At 44.2% G+C, this 17,839-nt stretch overlaps 1 protein-coding gene across 8 annotated transcripts in view; it reads left to right on the top strand.

Moving 5' to 3' along the window:
- Nucleotides 1-17,839, top strand: part of ATOH8 (atonal bHLH transcription factor 8) — a 102,869-nt gene that overhangs the window by 57,356 nt on the left and 27,674 nt on the right. For 3 of the 8 annotated variants that reach the window (XR_008476241.2, XR_013526407.1, XR_013526417.1), the window contains one exon: nt 6,888-6,975. Coding sequence is in view for 1 of the 8 variants with exons in the window: in XM_054244752.2 (XP_054100727.1) it covers nt 6,888-6,995 (108 nt within the window). In the remaining 7 variants the exon portion in view is untranslated. Of the gene's footprint in view, nt 1-4,613; nt 4,861-6,887; nt 9,349-17,839 lie in introns of those variants that run through there. The other 5 variants (XR_013526410.1, XR_013526408.1, XR_013526416.1 and 2 more) reach the window with 3 other exon arrangements.

Here is a 17,839-nt window from a genome sequence, read left to right as displayed (position 1 = left end):
CCACCCCAACGAAGTGGGAGAGGTTCCCAGGCACAGCGGGAGGAAGGGGGTCATGCAATCCACCCTTGCCTACCGCCTCGAGTGTATCCCGGGACTTCAGGTTTGCTCAGCGGCAGCGGGGCCAGACCCTGAGGCTGGAAGGCGGCCGGCTGGGCTTGGACGTGAGTGTGGGCGCCCCGGCCTCCCCCCGCCCCCGCAGGCGCCCCCCGCACCCCCAGAGCAGGCGCCCCCCGCCTCCCCCCACCAGCAGGCGCCCTGGTCCCTGTGTGGGCTGCTTTGACTCAGCGCCGGGAGCCAAGCTTAGGCAAACCACGCCGCACTGGACGCCATTCAAGCTTTTACAGGCCCTCAAATTGGGGCTGGAGCCGGAGAGGAAATACTAAAATCCTGTGTACACAACTTCTGTCTGGGCGCGCCGGGGCTCCGGGAGAATCAGGCGCGGCAAGGGACACATTTGGACGGTTTAAGGGCTCCTTTCCCCTGCTGTGCTTTTAACAGGCATCACGATGTGTCGCCTAAAACCAAGACTCCTGGGTGTGGGCGCCAGGAGGGTCTGTGGAGTGGGTGAGCTGGGGCGCGGCGTGAAGAACAGAGCTTTTCTCCTGCCCCCACGTGCCAGGCACACATGCACCCAAAGCTGGGTTCAGAAATCCAGTGGTCCATAAACCACACAGTCTGCATGGCCCAGACCCCTTCCCCTTCAGAAAGACGCAGCTGTCGGATGCTGGCTCCTCATAGCCTGGGCTTGGGAGTTAGGCAGGCCTGGGTGGGAACCCGGCTCTCCACTTGGGAACGCTGTGACTGTGGGCAAGGGCCTCTATTCCCTCATCTGTAAAATGGGCATGATTGTGGTAAGTTACCTCGGAGGTTAAAGACATGATATAGATGGGGAGCTAGCTCAAAGCCTGGCACATTGTAGGTGCTTCTTAAATGGTAGCTGTTAGTACTTACATATATTAATAGTGATAGCACCATGTTGAGCCTGGCACATGCTAAGTGCTGCCTAAAATCAATTCATTTAATCCCCACAGCAGCCCCATGGGGTAATGCTTTAACCCCGTTTTAACGGCAGAAATTAGGTCAGTTAATTACCTACCCAAGGTCACAGAGCTGTCGACTGGCTGGCCAGTCAACTGAACAAATGAGCAGTTGAACCCAGGTCATTTCACAGTGCAGGTGCTTTGCCACACTCTGAACTGTAACAGAGGAGGAGCTGGTGGCCAGAGCTGCTGGTGAGCTATGTGTCCATGGTATCCTCAGCCTGGCACCGAGTCCCCACACCTGGGCCTCATCCCATTGTCCAAGTTCCAGCCTTGCCAAGTGCCCTCAAGCACTTCCCACTCTGGCCCACCAAGAGCCCAAGCAGCCCCCTCCTACCTTCAGCCTTGGCTCAGCCCTTCCCCCACCCCAAGCTCGTTGAGGGCCTGCCTGTGCATCAGGCCACTCCCAGGCCACCCCTCCAGTGAGGCTGGCTCCTCTGAGCTGCAACACTTCCACCCCCAACCAGTGCCTTTAGTCTCCCTTCTCTTTGACTGGAGCCATGCTGGTCTGGGATGTGTTTCTCTCCCTCAGTCTTGTCCCTCATCAAAACCCTACAGATCTGAGGCCAGGCTCGGTGGCTCATGCCTATAATCCCAGCACTCTGGGAGGCCGAGGTGGGTGGATCACCTGAGGTCAGGAGTTTGAGACCAGTGTGGCCAACAGGGTGAAACCCTGTCTCTACTAAAAATACAAATTATCCAGGCATGGTGGCACGCACCTGTAGTCCCAGCTATTCAGGAGGCTGAGGCATAAGAATTGCTTCCCAGGAGGCAGAGGTTGCAGTGAGCTGAGATCGTGCCACTGCACTCCAGCCTGGGCAACAGAGCAAGACTCCATCTTAAAAAACAAAACCAAAAAACCCCAAAACCCTACAGGCCTGGTCCAGTCTCTTGTGCAGAGCAGGGTCTCCCATGTGTGGAAATGAATTTTCACTGGTGGTAAATGTTGGGTGATTGGTGACATTGTCCTCACTGGTGACTTGTATGTAGGAAAAAGAGAAGCCCCAGAAAATTTGTATAAGGAGGCAGGAGACGATGTGGGCGTCCCCCTGTGTTCCTGGCGTCTGCTGCCAAGCACACGGGGGTGTGGCTCCTCTGTCCACCCCTCCCCCTGCAGCCCTCTTAATTGTTTTGTCATCAGGGCCTGCCAGAAGCCCATGCTGTCTCAGGTAACGGCAGAGACCTCTCAGGTGTGTGAGCCTCTGGCTGGGCTGCCCTATAACAGCAGCCTGCAAACGGTTTCCATTCTGGGATCAGAGGGGCTGCAGGCCTGCCCATGAACTACATGACTCTAACCGCAGCATGGGCCATGCCAGGCCTGAGATCACATAGCAGATCTCCCACACCTCCGCTGGGCGGCAAGAGCTGCCATCCTGATTCCCGCAAACAGCCCAAACCCCCAATGCCCACACCCAAGAGGCACGACAGTGTCGTGAAAATAACATGGCCCTTGGAATCCAGAGATCTGGGTGTGGGTCCTGACACTGCAGTTCCCCGAGGTCTTGGGCAAGTCGCTTAACCTTCCTTCGAGCCTCAGTTTCCCCATGGAGGTGATTGCTTATATTTTACTTTGGGATTGAGAGACAAGAGAGGTATGAGAATGCCTGGCACTCTGTGGGAGCTGAAGCATTGGTTTAAGTGGGAGTCATAGTTGTGGGGAGCTAGGCTTGAGGGCTGACAGGATGACCCAGTGATCTGGTGCAGCAGTAAGAAGGGAGGAATTGATCATGGATAGGCTGGCTTCCCTGGGTCTGGCCTCTGCAGAACTTGTAGCTGAGTCTCCCCACCCCTTAGAATGGGGGGTATTCCTGGCCCCAACCACTTCACACCTTTAATACTTGGAGGAGGGATGCATGTACAGGCAGAGGCTGCTGGGAGTCTGGGGTGCCATGTGGGATAACCCAGATATCTGGCAGAGCTGCAGTGGTGCCATATGGGTGCAGACTGGTTTGGGGTCACGTGCGAGCCACTCAGGGGCTTCCAGAAGGGCACAGTGCCAACACAGCTGAGGATCTATGAGTAAAGAGCCCAAGGGAGCCAGAGGACCTGGGGGCATGTTATTTGTGCCTAAAAATTGGCAGACCGAGAGTCAGGGCATCTGGACTGCTCCAGTGAATAGGGGAGAATGCACACTGGCCACCACATGCTTGTGCTGCTGGGTACATCCCAGAAAGCTAGTGGACTTCGAGCAGGAACAGTCTGCATGGTGTGGCAGTGCCCTCTGCTGGCCAGGCTGGGCTAGCTTCGGCTGCTGCTTGGCACAGGAGGGTGATCCTCACACCCCGGCATGGGCAGCACCTCCACAGCCTCCATTCGCGGGGACCCTCAAAGCAGCCAGGACTCGGGAGCAGGAAGGATCCTGGCAGATGGGAAACTCATTCCCATTTTACAAATAAGAAAACAGGCTAGGAGGAGTGCCGAAAGTTGCTCAGGGTCCTGTAGCTATTGAATGATGGAGCCAGATCCATCCTGAAATGCTCTTTCTTCTAGCCCAGACCGAATCATTTTATGCAAAATATAACAGGACTCAGGGATGTTGGAAACAGTATCCTTCTTTATTTTATTAAAATCAAATTAGATCTGACTCCGCCTCTGCCTGGGCTGCAGAAAACTTCATTCTGACTTGCTTTTGGAGGTTGGAGTGGGTGCTCCTCCTCCCTAGGTCTGTGCAGGAGCCAGGGAGTCTAAGATGATGCCAGAAAATGGGTGTGAGGGAGGAGTGTTTAAATCTTCAGTGGGTCGGGGCCACTGTGAGAGCATCATGTCCAAGTCTCAGAGGGGCTGTGCTGCCTCCTTGCCCGATTGGCAGCCTGGGAACTGAGGCCTCCCACAGCTTGGCCATGCCACCTGAGGTCTTGCCGCCACCCCGCCACCGCCCCCACCCCCACATCTCAGTAGGCACTGCTGCTCACAGCCATGGAGCTCTCTCAAATCCCAAAACCTTCCTCAAACCTCTTCCTCCCCTCCCCAACCCCCAGCCTAATCCCCTTAAATTGCTCCAGATCCTGGAAAATAAAAGCAGGAAAGGTAGGCTGAACAGGGAAGGAAACTATGTCAAGAACAAAAAGCATCTGATTATCTCAGGAAAAGCTCCTGCCCCTCTAAACTCTGTGTTGGGCAGCCACAAGTACCTATGGGAAAGTGCTTTGTCCTTGGAGTGCCCTTCATGCTACAACGGAAAGCAACAGGACATGGTTCAGACAGGGAGTAGTTTGGTTGAATCCATTTGCAGAAACCTGGGGCAAGGGGTTGGCAATGAGGAATGTCACATGGCACTCCCCACCTAAAACAGTGAAAGTTAAAAGGAGGTTATGGAAAATTGAGGAAGGAGCTCAATGCCCAGGAGCCTGGGTTGCAAAGCCAATCCTATCTGAGAAGAATAAAAACTTGGGGATCCCTGTTGTCATCACAAATATAAAAAGAGTGGCCCTTTGGATTCTGCAGCAACCAGATCTCCAGTTGTCAATTTTGAATCTCTAAACAAGAAATTTGGTTAGAGATCTGCATTAGAGACCTAGTTGTCCTTAGCGTTTATGTTCAGTCTGTAAATCTTTTTACTCTGTTTATAAATAGGGCAAAATAAAAACAGCGACCTTCAATTTTCTCTGATTCATGAGCTATTAACTCAACTTGAAGACACTAAGCTTCAAAAAAAAAAAAAGCACTTGTGGCTACAAAAATGCCAGTCCAGTGTCACCAATTACCCAAGGGTGGCACCCTCATCCTGCTGGAGATGGTGCATTGATTGGCTGCTTCGAGAGCCCTTTTCCAACCTGGGAAACCTTCAGTTTAAGTTTAAACATGAAGATAGTGAAATAAGGTAAGCCTTTAGAAGCAAAGCTTTCCTTTCATGTTAAGTTTAGAAGTAATCTGCATATGTTTGTTTCCTTAAAATACTATAATAGTCTAAAGAATCTAACATATTCAAGACCGACAGATTAGCCTGTTGCCTCCAGTTTTAAATATGTAATAGAATTTAGACTTGTCATGGAACCAACCTAAGTGTCCACCAACTGTGGATTGGATAAAGAAAATGTGGTTTGTATACCCCATGAAATACTCTGCAGCCATAAAAAAAAGAATGAAATCATGTCCTTTGCAGCAACATGGATGGAGCTGGAGGCCATTATCCTAAGTGAACTAACTCAGGCACAGAAAATCAAAAACCTCATGTTGTCGCTTGTAAGTAGGAGCTAAACCATGGGTATACGTGGACGTAAAGATGGAGATAATAGACACTGGGGACCCCAGAAATGGGGAGGGGTCTGAATGGGAGGGGAGAAGGGGAGAAGGGTTGAAGAATTGCCTATTGCATATAATGTTCAGTATTTGGATGATGGGCACACTGGAAGCCCGGTCTCCACTATTACGCGTGTAGTACCCATGTAACGAACAAGTACATGTACTCCCTGAATCTAAAATTAAAACACTTTTTTAAAAGAATTTAGAATTGTGATTTTAAGTTGTAAAGGGAAAAAATTCACCCCTAATAATATTGTTGTAAATATTATTAGGATTTCAAAGAAAACTGATGCTTTGCCATTTTAATACCATTTTATTTCTTAGATTTATAAGAATTTGTTATTTGAAGATATTTTGCTTGTTAAAGCCATAAGTTTGTTTTGTTAGGTAACTGAAATGCTTACAAAAGAAATGTAATATATTACATTTATAAAGCAGTTCATGGTGTTTAAGAGAATATAATTAATTAAATGTACAAATGATTATTCAGGGAGCTGAGTATCTTCAAGTTGAATTAATAGCTCATTAATCAAAGAAAATTGAAGGTCAGTGTTTTTATTTTTCCCCTTTTATAAACAGAGTAACAAGATTTGTAGTCTGAATATAACAGCTAAGGATAACTAGGTAATTTCATTTTAATGAAAGAACATTAATTTAAAACCTAAGCAACTAGAAGTGGTCCTTTCTGGACTGCCCTCAGACATTAAAGTCAAAAGCAGAACAATTCACAGCGACAGATAGTAATACGAATAGCTAATGTTTGCATAGGGTTCTACATTAAGGTGTGATTTTATCTTCCATTACAGATGAGAAGCTCGGGGAGGTTAGTAACTTGCTCAAGGCCAAGTGTCTAGGAAGTGGTGCAGGTTGAACTTGAGCTTGGCTTTTGACTCCGGAGGCTGCACTCTTAACAGTGTTGGAGGATGTTTGGGTCTTGGTTTCTAGGGTCTGCAGCTGAGGTCCCTGGAGAAGGGCTGACACTTCCCTAACATACTCCAGTGAATGCTGTTTGGTCAGCACTTCCACCTGCTCAACCTCTCTGGTGCTCAACAGAAGACGTGGGCAGATCCTGGCTGCCTAGATTTGAACCCCAAAGTACCACTGCAGGTTTGTGTCCTTACAAAGTCTGATATCCACGTATGACCAGTTACAGATGTGAACTGTGAGAGCTACGCATTATTTTCTTCCTTGTGAAGTACATTCACCATTTCCCCTCACTGTCTTTCTCCCAATCATTTACATTTTAAAAGTTGGTGACATTTAGCATTACAATATAGTTTTTTGGTAACAGAGAGTTCAGGTGGGACTGAGGACTGAACTAGATGAGGAAATAATGTAGCCCAGAGATGGAAGCGGGGACTTGGTGTCTAATTTTTTGTGAAGAGGACAAGTGTGTCTTCATCTGTGTGGGTAATGGCTGTGTCCTGCTAAGCGGAAGCGTGGGTTGTAGTCAGTATTGTCATATGGAAGCTTAAACATGGTGGCATGGTCACTACTTGGTGGCCTGCACTGGGTCGTGTCTGTTGTCTCTGCCATCCTCTCTATTGCTGGGATTGGAAGCTTGAAAACTCTATTCCAACACTTTCTTGTCTGTCTACCTGTTAGGCTCTGCTAATAGTGGGGAGCGGACATCTGGCAGCACTTCTCCCAAGCAGTGAGATAGCAGTGGTGGCAGGAGCAGCAGCAGCAGCTGGTGAGTACTGCCCCTGGTAACACCGTTTTCCCTTTCGCTTCCTGTAGGTAGAAATTTGTAGGTAGTCTTACCTTCTTACAGCAATTCTAGCACCTCTGTCGCCAAGGCTTTGCGCTGGATTCCCTCTGTTTAACGTGTTTGCCATCGTTTCCACTCTGCTGATTGGGCGCTGCCTGATACAGATCTCATTCTCTTGTTTGCTTGTTGTGCTCAGCTCTTTGATTTCAAGACAGGTCCATCTCGCACTGTAGACACCAGGTCCGTTGCTTCTCACTGCTGCATATACCATGGAGCACGTGTCGGCCACATTTACCTCCCCTCCCCCAGGGATTGTTCATTCAGATTTCCGCCCAGTGATAAACAGTCTTAAACATGTTGTCTTTTTAGCCTTGTGTAAGAATTCCCCAGGAATAAAGTATGTACCCAGGAGTGACAGTGCTTGGTCATAGAGCATAGCTATGTCGTGTTCTAAGCACTGTAAGATTGCACTCCAAAGTAGCCATGTCCCCCACCCCCATGATGCTACATTTATTATTCTGTAACTGGATTTCCTTCACTTTATAAATGACAAAAATTTGAACAGTTCCAACTGGGGAAATTTAAGAAAAAAATTGAGATGCAACCTACAATAAAATATGGAAACAACTGAAACTGTGTTTCGGATAACAGCTTCTGGAGTCAGCCTACAAAGCCTGTCTACCATTAGCTGTGTGACCTTGGGGTAAGAGCCTAACCTCCCTGTGCCTGCCTCAATTTTCTCATTGGCAAAATGGATATAATAATAGTACCTGCCTTATTTTAGGATGTTATTAAATAATGTACATAAAGTGCTTAGAATATTCCCTGGCACACAGCAAGAACCCAATGACTGTTAGCTATTATTGCTGAACATTTAGGTAATTTTCAGTTTTTTTGCTATTTCTCAACAATGCTCCAATGACATTCAGGATTTTTTAAATAGTGGTAAAAGACACATAATGTTACATTTACCATGGAAGTTCAGAATTCTTAAGTGACCACCTGAGTACTCACACTGGAGCTCCGGCAGCAAACGCCAGCCTGGGTCTAACAACCTTCTGGCTTGGGACACTTGGATCTCTTTACAAGTAACAGGATCTCTAGATTGCCTGTTCCAATTGCTGCATGGTCAAGGCCTGTGACTGGATGTCCCCTTCCAGTGGTGTCTGGATTTCTGCATAGCCATGCCCTGACCAGGGCCTGCTTGAGCTTCTGGGGTGGGTCCTAATATATAGTCCTAATCTCAGGTCAGGTCAGGGAATGTCTGTGCACAGTTGCATGACATGAAAGGACAGCATTGATTCAAATCCCTGCTCCATGGCTTAGCATCTGTGTGATCTTCGGCAAGTGATCCAACTCTCTGAGCTCTGTTGCCTCACCTGTAAAGTGGAAATGATACCTATCTCACTGTGTTGCTGGGAAGATTTTGAGAACTGCAATGTGTCTTAGTCTGTTCAGGTTGCTCTAACAAAATACCATAGACAGCAGATACTTATTTCTCACAGTTCTGGAGGCTGTGAAATCCAAGATCAAGGCACTGCAGATTCAGTGTCTGGTGAAGGCCTTGCTGGCTGGTTCAGAGACAATGCCTTCTTGCCGTGTCCTCATTTGGTAGAAGGAACAAGCTAGCTGTCTGGGGGCGTCTTTTAAAAGGGCATGAACCCCAATCAGCAGAGCTCCACTAGTATGACCTAATCACCTCCCAAAGGGAGTGCAGTTACTCATATGCCCATTACCAAAGAACAGTCCTCTATCAGGGAGAGTTGTCCTCTTCAGCCAAGCCCACAGCTTCAGGAGGGACGCATGTGAAGTGGGGAGGGAGGAAGGGGACACTCACCTAGCCAGCCAGATCAGCTGAATCAACCCTGGTGATCAATGGCGCCACAGATGTCGCAGCCAGATCACCCTCACATCCTACCATGGTTTTGATTTCTATCATTTCTTTTTGATTCTTTCCTAGATTTCTCATCTCTCTGCTTATATTACCCATCTGTTCTTGTATGTTCTTTACTTTTTTTCCATTAGAGCCTGTAATGGCTAATTTTATATGTCGATTTTGAGGTTCCAAGATGCTTGTTGAAAGTGAGGTAAAATATTTAAAGTGTTGAAAGAAACAAACAACCATTAAATTTTGTAGCTAATGAAATTATTCTTCAAAAGTGAAGGAGAAATAAGGTTTGTTCTCATCAAAGGGTATTTGTAGCCATTAGACCCACCTCCAAAAATGTTAAAATAAAATTGTCAGAGAAAAGGAAAATGATATAGCTCAGAAATTTGGATCCAAAGAAATAAAGAATGTCAGAAAAGGGACAAGTATAGATTGGCTGACAGTAGACCAAAAAAAAAAAAAAGAAATGTGGTAAAATAAAATCTTTTAATTTTCTTATTCTTAATTACTTTGATAGATTATTACTTTGTGCAAAGTAATATTAGCAACAATGTGTTGGGTGCCTATAGAATGTGGTTAAGTGAAATGAATGCTGTTAGTCTAGGAGGGAGGAATTGGGAATAGTCTTGTTATACATGGACTTACATTACTTGTAAATGTACATGAAAAATTCTAGGACAACTTTTTAAAAAATGTAAAGAAAACATATAATTGATATGCTAGAAGAAGAAAGAAAATGGAATCATATAAAATGCTTAATTAAAGCCAGACAAGGCAGAAAAAGAGAGAATTTTTTAAAAAGAAATAACAATAAAAGAACAAAAAAAAATAAAGGAAATAAGAACAAGTGCAACAAATAAAAAACAGCTACAAACGTGGTAGAATATCAGTGTAACTACATCAACAATCACTAAACCTGAATAGTCTAAATATCAACTAAAAGAGACTGTCAGAGTGATAAAACAAAGCAAGACCCCAACTATATGTTAAGAGCAATCTTCTTTAAATAAAAAGACCCAGATAGATTCAAAGTAAAGGAATGGAGAAAGATAAACTATGCTGTCACTAATCAAAAGAGGCCTAGAGCCACTGTGTTAATTTCAGGGAAAGCAGATTCAGAACAAGGAAAGCTGTCAGAGATAAAGAATGCATAATGATAAAGGCATCGATTCTCTAAGAAAACACAGCAATCTTTAACATATAGGCACTTCACAGCAGTGTCAAACTATCTGAGGCAAAAACTGACAGAACTGCAAGAAGAAATAGACAATTCCGCTGATATATTTGGAGAGGCCAATACCCCTCTATCAGTAATTGACAGATTCAGAAAATGGAAAATCAGGAATTACATCATTTACCTGAACAGCCTCATGAATTGTCTGGATTAAATTGACATTTATAGAATACTTCATCTAACAACAGCAAGAATACACAGTCTACACAAGCTCACATGAAGCATTCAGCAAGTGTTTGATATTGAATGTTTGTGTCCCTCTAAAATTCATAGGTTGAAGCCCTAATCCCTATGTGACTGTATTTGGAGATGGGGCCTTGAAGGAAGCCATTAAAGTTAAATGAGGTCCTATGGGTGGTGCCCCCATCCAACAGGATTGGTGTCTTTTTTTTCTTTTCTTTTGAGACCGGATCTTACTATGTTGCCCAGGCTGGAGTACAGTGGTGCAAACTCAGCTTACTGCAACCTCAGCCTCCAGAGCTCAAGTGATTCTCCTATCTCACCCTCCCGAGAAGCTGGTACTATAGGTGCCCAGCTAATTTTTGTGGTTTTTGTAGAGACAGGGTTTCCCCATGTTGTGTAGGCTGATCTTGAACTCCTGGGATCAAATGATCCACCTGTATCGGCCTCCCAAAGTGCTGGGATTACAGGTATGAGCCACGGCTCTCAGCTGCTTTAATGTCCTTGTAAGAGGAGACACCAGAGCGCTTGCATTCTCCGGTGTTCTCTCTGTCCCTTCCTCCCTCCCTCTCCACGTCCTGAGCTGGTGCACAAAGAGGAGGTCATGTGACCACAAAGCAAGAAAGTGGCTGGCTGCAACCGGAAGGAAGATCCCTCACCAGACACCAGCGTGGCTGGAACCTTGATCTTGGACTCCAGAACTATGAGAAAATACATTTTTGTTTTTTAAGCCACCTGGAGTATGGTATTTTGTTTTAGCATCCTGAGCAGATGAAGACATCAAGAGAGAAGACATCTGGGCAATAAAACACATTTTAACAAATGTAAAAGAATAGAAACCATACAAAGTAGGACGTCATATCACAATGGAATTGAAACGGGCGCGTACCCGTAAGTGCCCTGGAGTTTAAGCTCCACTGGCTTCAGGCAAATCTGCTTCTGCTGGTGGTTCCATTTCAGGCAGGGCAGGTCAGCCTCTCTGTGCACAGCTGTCCATTGTCCATTGCAAACTTCTCTCTCTCTCTGTAGCTGGGCTCCACGACATGCAAAGAAGGAAATTCTAAAGTTACAAGGACTCAAGTCTCCAGGGCACAGCCAGCCATTCTTGGTGACCATTTGGAGACCTGGTGTATTAGTCAGCGTTCTCTTAGAGGGACAGAACTAATCAGATATATGTATGTTATTAGTTAAGATATATATCTTATATATGCATATAAGATATATGTATCTATAAAGGGGAGTTTATTAAGTATTAACTTACACGACCACAAGGTCCCACAATAGGCCATCTGCAAGCTGAAGAGCAAGGAGAGCCAGCCCAAGTCCCAAAACTGAAGAACTTGGAGTCCAATGTTTGAGGTTAGGAAGCATCCAGCACGGGAGGAAGATGTAGGCTGGGAGGCTAGGCCCGTCTCGACTTCCCACATTTCTCTGCCTGCTTTATATTCGATGGAAGCTGATTAGGTTGTGCCCACCAGATTAAGGGCGGGTCTGCCTTTCCCAGCCCACTGACTCAAATGTTAATCTCCTTTGGCAACACCATCACACACACATCCAGGATCAATACTTTACATCCCTCATTCCAATCAGGTTGACACTTAGTATTAATCCTCACACCTGGCAACAGAGGAGATTTCTGTAGCCAGGGAAGTGGGGAAGTGGAATGTGTCTCACAGGATGGTCTCGAAGAGACATCAGAGTCTTCCCTCTGGCCTTGCAGGGGCCCATGCAGGTAGCTGCATGGAGCCCTTCTTTAGGTCAAGGAGATGATGTCACCTTCACTGACTTTTGGACTTCCTTGAGTCTGCAGGGGAGTGTCCATCCAGCCTCACAGTGAGCAGCAGCAGCTGACCAGATTGGAAGACATTTCCAGTGTCTTCCCTGGCAGCTGTGTTGTGTTGTGAGGTGGCAGCTGAGGATTGCCTGCACGTAATCTTTGAGGTTCCAAGATGCTTGTTGGAAGTAGACAAGCAGCAGAAAGGCCAGCAAGATCCACGCTGGGTGGGGTGAAGTGGCGTGCGTGTCAGGGAAGTTGGCTTCGCAAACGAGGTTCAACATCACTGATTCCTGACCTGCAGCACCCAAATGGCCACAAAGAGATGTCCTGGGTTTTGAGGAGGCCACAGAGCCAACAGCTTTAGTGTCTTCAGAAGGATGAAGAAAACTTGAACAACATTCTTAAGTAGCTTTATTGAGATGTAATTCACATCCCAGAGAATGCATTCACTTAGAGGATACAATTCAATGGATTTTGTATATTCACAGAACTATGCATTCATCATTGCAATTAATTATAGAACATTTTCACTTACTGAAAAACCCCAACATCCCTTAGCTATTACTCTAATTTCCCTATCTCTCCCAGCCCTAGGTAACCATTAATCTTTTTTTTTGTATCCATAGATTTGCCTATCCTAGACATTTCATATAAATTGAATCATGCAGTATATGACCCTTCTTCACTTTGTGTAGCGCTGTCAAGGTACATCCATGTGATATCAGTTCCTCATTCCTTCTATGGACAAATAATACTCCATTGTATGGATCTACCACATTTTATTTATCTGTTCATCAGGTGGTGGACATTTGGGTTGGTTTCTATGTTTTTGGCTGTTATGAATGACGTCACCATGAACATTCATGTACAAGTGTTTGTGTGGACATGTGTTTTCATTTCTCTTGGGCATATGCCTAGGATTGGAATTGAGTCGTATGGTAATGCTATAACCATTTGAGGAACTTCCAGACCGTTTTTTAAAGTGGCTACACCATTGTACATTCACACCACTAATGTGCAAAGGTTCCAGTTTCTCCATATGTTTTTCAACTGTTTTTATTATCTGATTTTTAAATTAAAGCTATCCTAGTGGATGTGAAGCAATATCTCATTATGGTTTTGATTTGTATTTCTCTTATGGCTAATAATATTGAGGACCTCTTTATCTGCTTATTGGCCATTTGTATATATTTTGAAGGAATTATCTATTCAGATTCTTTGCTCATTTTTGAGTTGGGCTATTTGTCTTTTTATTCTTGAGTTGTAATTGTTCTTTATATATTCTAGATACAAGAACCTTATTATGTTTATGATTTGCAAAATACTTTTTCCCATTCTTTGGGTTGTCTTTTCACTGTTTTGATAGTGTCTTTCGAAGCCTCAAAGTTTTAAATTATGATGGTCAGTTTATCTATTTTTTCTTTTGTTGCTCAAGGTTTTGGTGTCATATCTAAGAAAACAGTGCCAAATCCAGAGTCATAAAGACTTATCCTTATGTTTTCTTCTGTGACTTTTATAGTTTTAGCTCTTGTTTATAGGTCATTGATGATTTTGAGTTCGTTTTTGTATACAGTGTGAGATATGGATCCAACTTCATTCTTTTGCATGTGAAAATTCAGTTGTCCCCACATCATTTGCTGAGGGGACTATTCTTTTTCCATTGAAAGAGGTTGGCACACTTGCTGAAAATCAACTGGCCAGATATATGGGTTAATTTCTGGGCTCTCAATTCCATTCTGTTGATGTATAGATCTGTTCTTAACCTCGTACCACATGGTTTTGATTACTGTCATTTTGTAGCAGATTTTAAAATTGAGAAGCATAAATTATCTAAGTTTTGGGTTTTCTTTCATTTCCATATGCATTTTAAAAGCAGCTTATCCATTGCTGTAGTTGAACTTTTGATAGGAATTGCATTGAATTTGTAATCTGGGAGTATTATTATCTTAATAATGTTAAGTTTTAAACAAGCCCATTCAAAAGTGGGCAAAGGATATGAACAGACACTTTACAAAAGAAGACATACATGAGGCCAACAAACATATGAAAAAATGCTCATCATTACTGGTCATTAGAGAAATGCAAATCAAAACCACATTGAGATACCATCTCACGCCAGTTAGAATGGCAATTGTTAAAAAATCTGGAGACAACAGATGCTGGAGAGGATGTGGAGAAATAGGAACACTTTTACACTGCTGGTGGGAGTGTGAATTAGTTCAACCATTGTGGAAGACAGTGTGGTGATTCCTCAAGGACCTAGAAATAGAAATTCCATTTGATCCAGCAATCCCATTACTGGGTATATATCCAAAGGACTATAATTCGTTCTACTATAAGGACACATGCACACGAATGTTCATTGCAGCACTGTTTACAATAGCAAAGACCTGGAACCAACCCAAATGCCCATTGATGATAGACTGGACTGGGAAAATGTGGCACATATACACCATGGAATATCTTGCAGCAATCAAAAATGATGAGTTCATGTCCTTTGTAAGGACATGTATGAACCTGGAGAACATCATTCTCAGCAAACTGACACAAGAACAGAAAATGAAATACCGCATGTTCTCACTCATAGGTGGGTGTTGAACAATAAGAACACATGGACACAGGGAAGGGAGTACTACACACTGGGGTCTGTTGGGGGAAAATAGGGGAGGGACAGTGGGGGGTGGGGAGTTGGGGAGAGATAGCATGGGGAGAAAAGCCAGATATAGGTGAAGGGGAGGAAGGCAGAAAATCACACTGCCGCGTGTGTACCTATGCAACTATCTTGCATGTTCTTCACATGTACCCCAAAACCTAAAATGCAATAAAAAAATAATAATGTTAAGTTTTTTGGTCTATGAACATGGGATGTCTTTCCATTCATTTAGATTCTTTAGTTTTCAACGGTATTTTGTAGCTTTCAGAGCATAAGTTTTGTACTTCTTTTGTCAAATATATTCATAAGTATCTGATGTAAATGGATTTTGTTTTTAAAGACAAAGTCTTGCTCTGTTGCCCAGGCTGGAGTGCAGTGGTGTGATCTTAGCTCACTGCAACCTCCCACTCCTGGGTTCAAGCAATTCCCCTGCCTCAGCCTTCTGAGTAGCTGGGATTGCAGGTGCCCACTACCATGCCTGGCAAATTTTTTGTATTTTTAGTAGAGAAGGGGTTTCACCACGTTGACCTGGCTGGTCTCAAACTCCTGACCTCAAGTGATCCACCCACCTCAGCCTCCCAAAGTGCTGAGATTACAGGCGTGAGCCACTGTGCCCAGACTGCAATTGTTTTCTTTTTTTTTTTATTGCATTTTAGGTTTTGGGGTACATGTGCAGAGCATGCAATACAGTTGCATAGGTACACACAGGGCAGTGTGTTTTGTTTGCTTTCTCCCCTTCACCCACATTTGGTATTTCTCCCCTGGCAATCCCTCCCCATCTCCCCCTCCCACTGGCCCTCCCCTTTTCCCCCTATAGACCCCAGTGTTTAGTACTCCCCTCTCTGTGTCCATGCGTTCTCATTTTTCATCACCCGCCTATGAGTGAGAATATGCGGTGTTTCATTTTCTGTTCTTGTGTCAGTTTGCTGAGAATGATGTTCTCCAGATTCATCCATGTCCCTATAAACGACACGAACTCATCATTTCTGATTGCTGCATAATATTCCATGGTGTATATGTGCCACATTTTCCCAATCCAGTCTATCATTGATGGGCATTTGGGTTGATTCCAGGTCTTTGCTATTGTAAACAGTGCTGCAATCAACATTCGTGTGCATGTGTCCTTGTAGTAGAACGATTTATAGTCCTTTGGATATATACCCAGCAATGGGATTGCTGGGTCAAATGGGATTTCTATTTCTAAGGCCTTGAGGAATCGCCACACCGTCTTCCACAATGGTTGGACTAATTTACACTCCCACCAACAGTGTAAAAGTGTTCCTTTTTCTCCACATCCTCTCCAGCATCTGTTGTCTCCAGATTTTTTAATGATCGCCATTCTAACTGGAGTGAGATGGTATCTCAATGTGGTTTTGATTTGCATCTCTCTGATGACCAGTGACGATGAGCATTTTTTCATATGATTGTTGGCCTCATATATGTCTTCTTTCGTAAAGTGTCTGTTCATATCCTTTGACCACTTTTGAATGGGCTTGTTTATTTTTTTCCTGTAAATCTGTTTGAGTTCTTTGTATATTCTGGATATCAGCCCTTTGTCAGATGGGTAAACTGCAAAAATTTTTTCCCATTCTGTTGGTTGCCGATTCACACTAGAGACTGTTTCTTTTGCTGTGCAGAAGCTGTGGAGTTTCATTAGGTCCCATTTGTCTATTTTGGCTTTTGTTGCCAATGCTTTTGGTGTTTTGTTCATGAAGTCCTTGCCTACTCCTATGTCCTGGATGGTTTTGCCTAGATTTCTTTCTAGGGTTTTTATGGTGCCGGGTCTTATGTTTAAGTCTTTAATCCATCTGGAGTTAATTTTGGTGTAAGGTGTCAGGAAGGGGTCCAGTTTCTGCTTTCTACACATGGCTAGCCAGTTTTCCCAACACCATTTGTTGAACAGGGAGTCCTTTCCCCATTGCTTGTTTTTGTCAGGTTTATCAAAGATTGTATGGTTGTAGCTATGTTGTGTTGCCTCTGATGCCTCTGTTCTGTTCCATTGATCTATATCTCTGTTTTGGTACCAGTACCATGCTGTTTTGATTACTGTAGCCTTATAGTATAGTTTGAAATCTGGTAGTGTGATGCCCCCCGCTGTGTTCTTTTTGCTTAGAATTGACTTGGCTATGCGGGCTCTCTTTTGGTTCCATATGAAGTTCAAGGTGGTTTTTTCCAGTTCTGTGAAGAAAGTCAATGGTAGCTTGATGGGGATAGTGTTGATTCTGTAAATTACTTTGGGCAGTATAGCCATTTTCATGATATTAATTCTTCCTAACCATGAACATGGAATGTTTCTCCATCTGTTTGTGTCCTCTCTGATTTCGTTGAGCAGTGGTTTGTAGTTTTCCCTGAAGAGGTCCCTTACGTTCCTTGTGAGTTGTATTCCAAGGTATTTTATTCTTTTTGTAGCAATTGTGAATGGCAGTTCATTCTTGATTTGGCTCTCTTTAAGTCTGTTATTGGTGTAGAGGAAGGCTTGTGATTTTTGCACATTGATTTTATATCCTGAGACTTTGCTGAAGTTGCTTATCAGTTTCAGGAGTTTTTGGGCTGAGGCGATGGGGTCTTCTAGGTATATTATCATGTCATCTGCAAATAGAGACAATTTGGCTTCCACCTTTCCTATTTGAATACCCTTTATTTCTTTTTCTTGCCTGATTGCTATGGCTAGAACTTCCAGTACTATATTGAATAGGAGTGGTGACAGAGGGCATCCTTGTATAGTGCCGGATTTCAAAGGGAATGCTTCCAGTTTTTGCCCATTCAGTATGATATTGGCTGTTGGTTTGTCATAAATAGCTTTTATTACTTTGAGATACGTTCCATTGATACCGAGTTTATTGAGGGTTTTTAGCATAAAGGGCTGTTGAATTTTGTCAAATGCCTTCTCTGCATCAATTGAGATAATCATGTGGTTTTTGTTTTTGGTTCTGTTTATGTGGTGAATTACGTTGATAGACTTGCGTATGTTGAACCAGCCTTGCATCCCCGGGATGAATCCTACTTGATCATGATGAATAAGTTTTTTGATTTGCTGTTGCAATCAGCTTGCCAATATTTTATTGAAGATTTTTGCATCTATGTTCATCATGGATATTGGCCTGAAGTTTTCTT

This window comes from Callithrix jacchus, chromosome 14 (assembly GCF_049354715.1).
Source record: "Callithrix jacchus isolate 240 chromosome 14, calJac240_pri, whole genome shotgun sequence".
NCBI classification, from domain to species: domain Eukaryota; kingdom Metazoa; phylum Chordata; class Mammalia; order Primates; family Cebidae; genus Callithrix; species Callithrix jacchus.
This window is presented reverse-complemented; position numbering and strand designations above follow the sequence as displayed.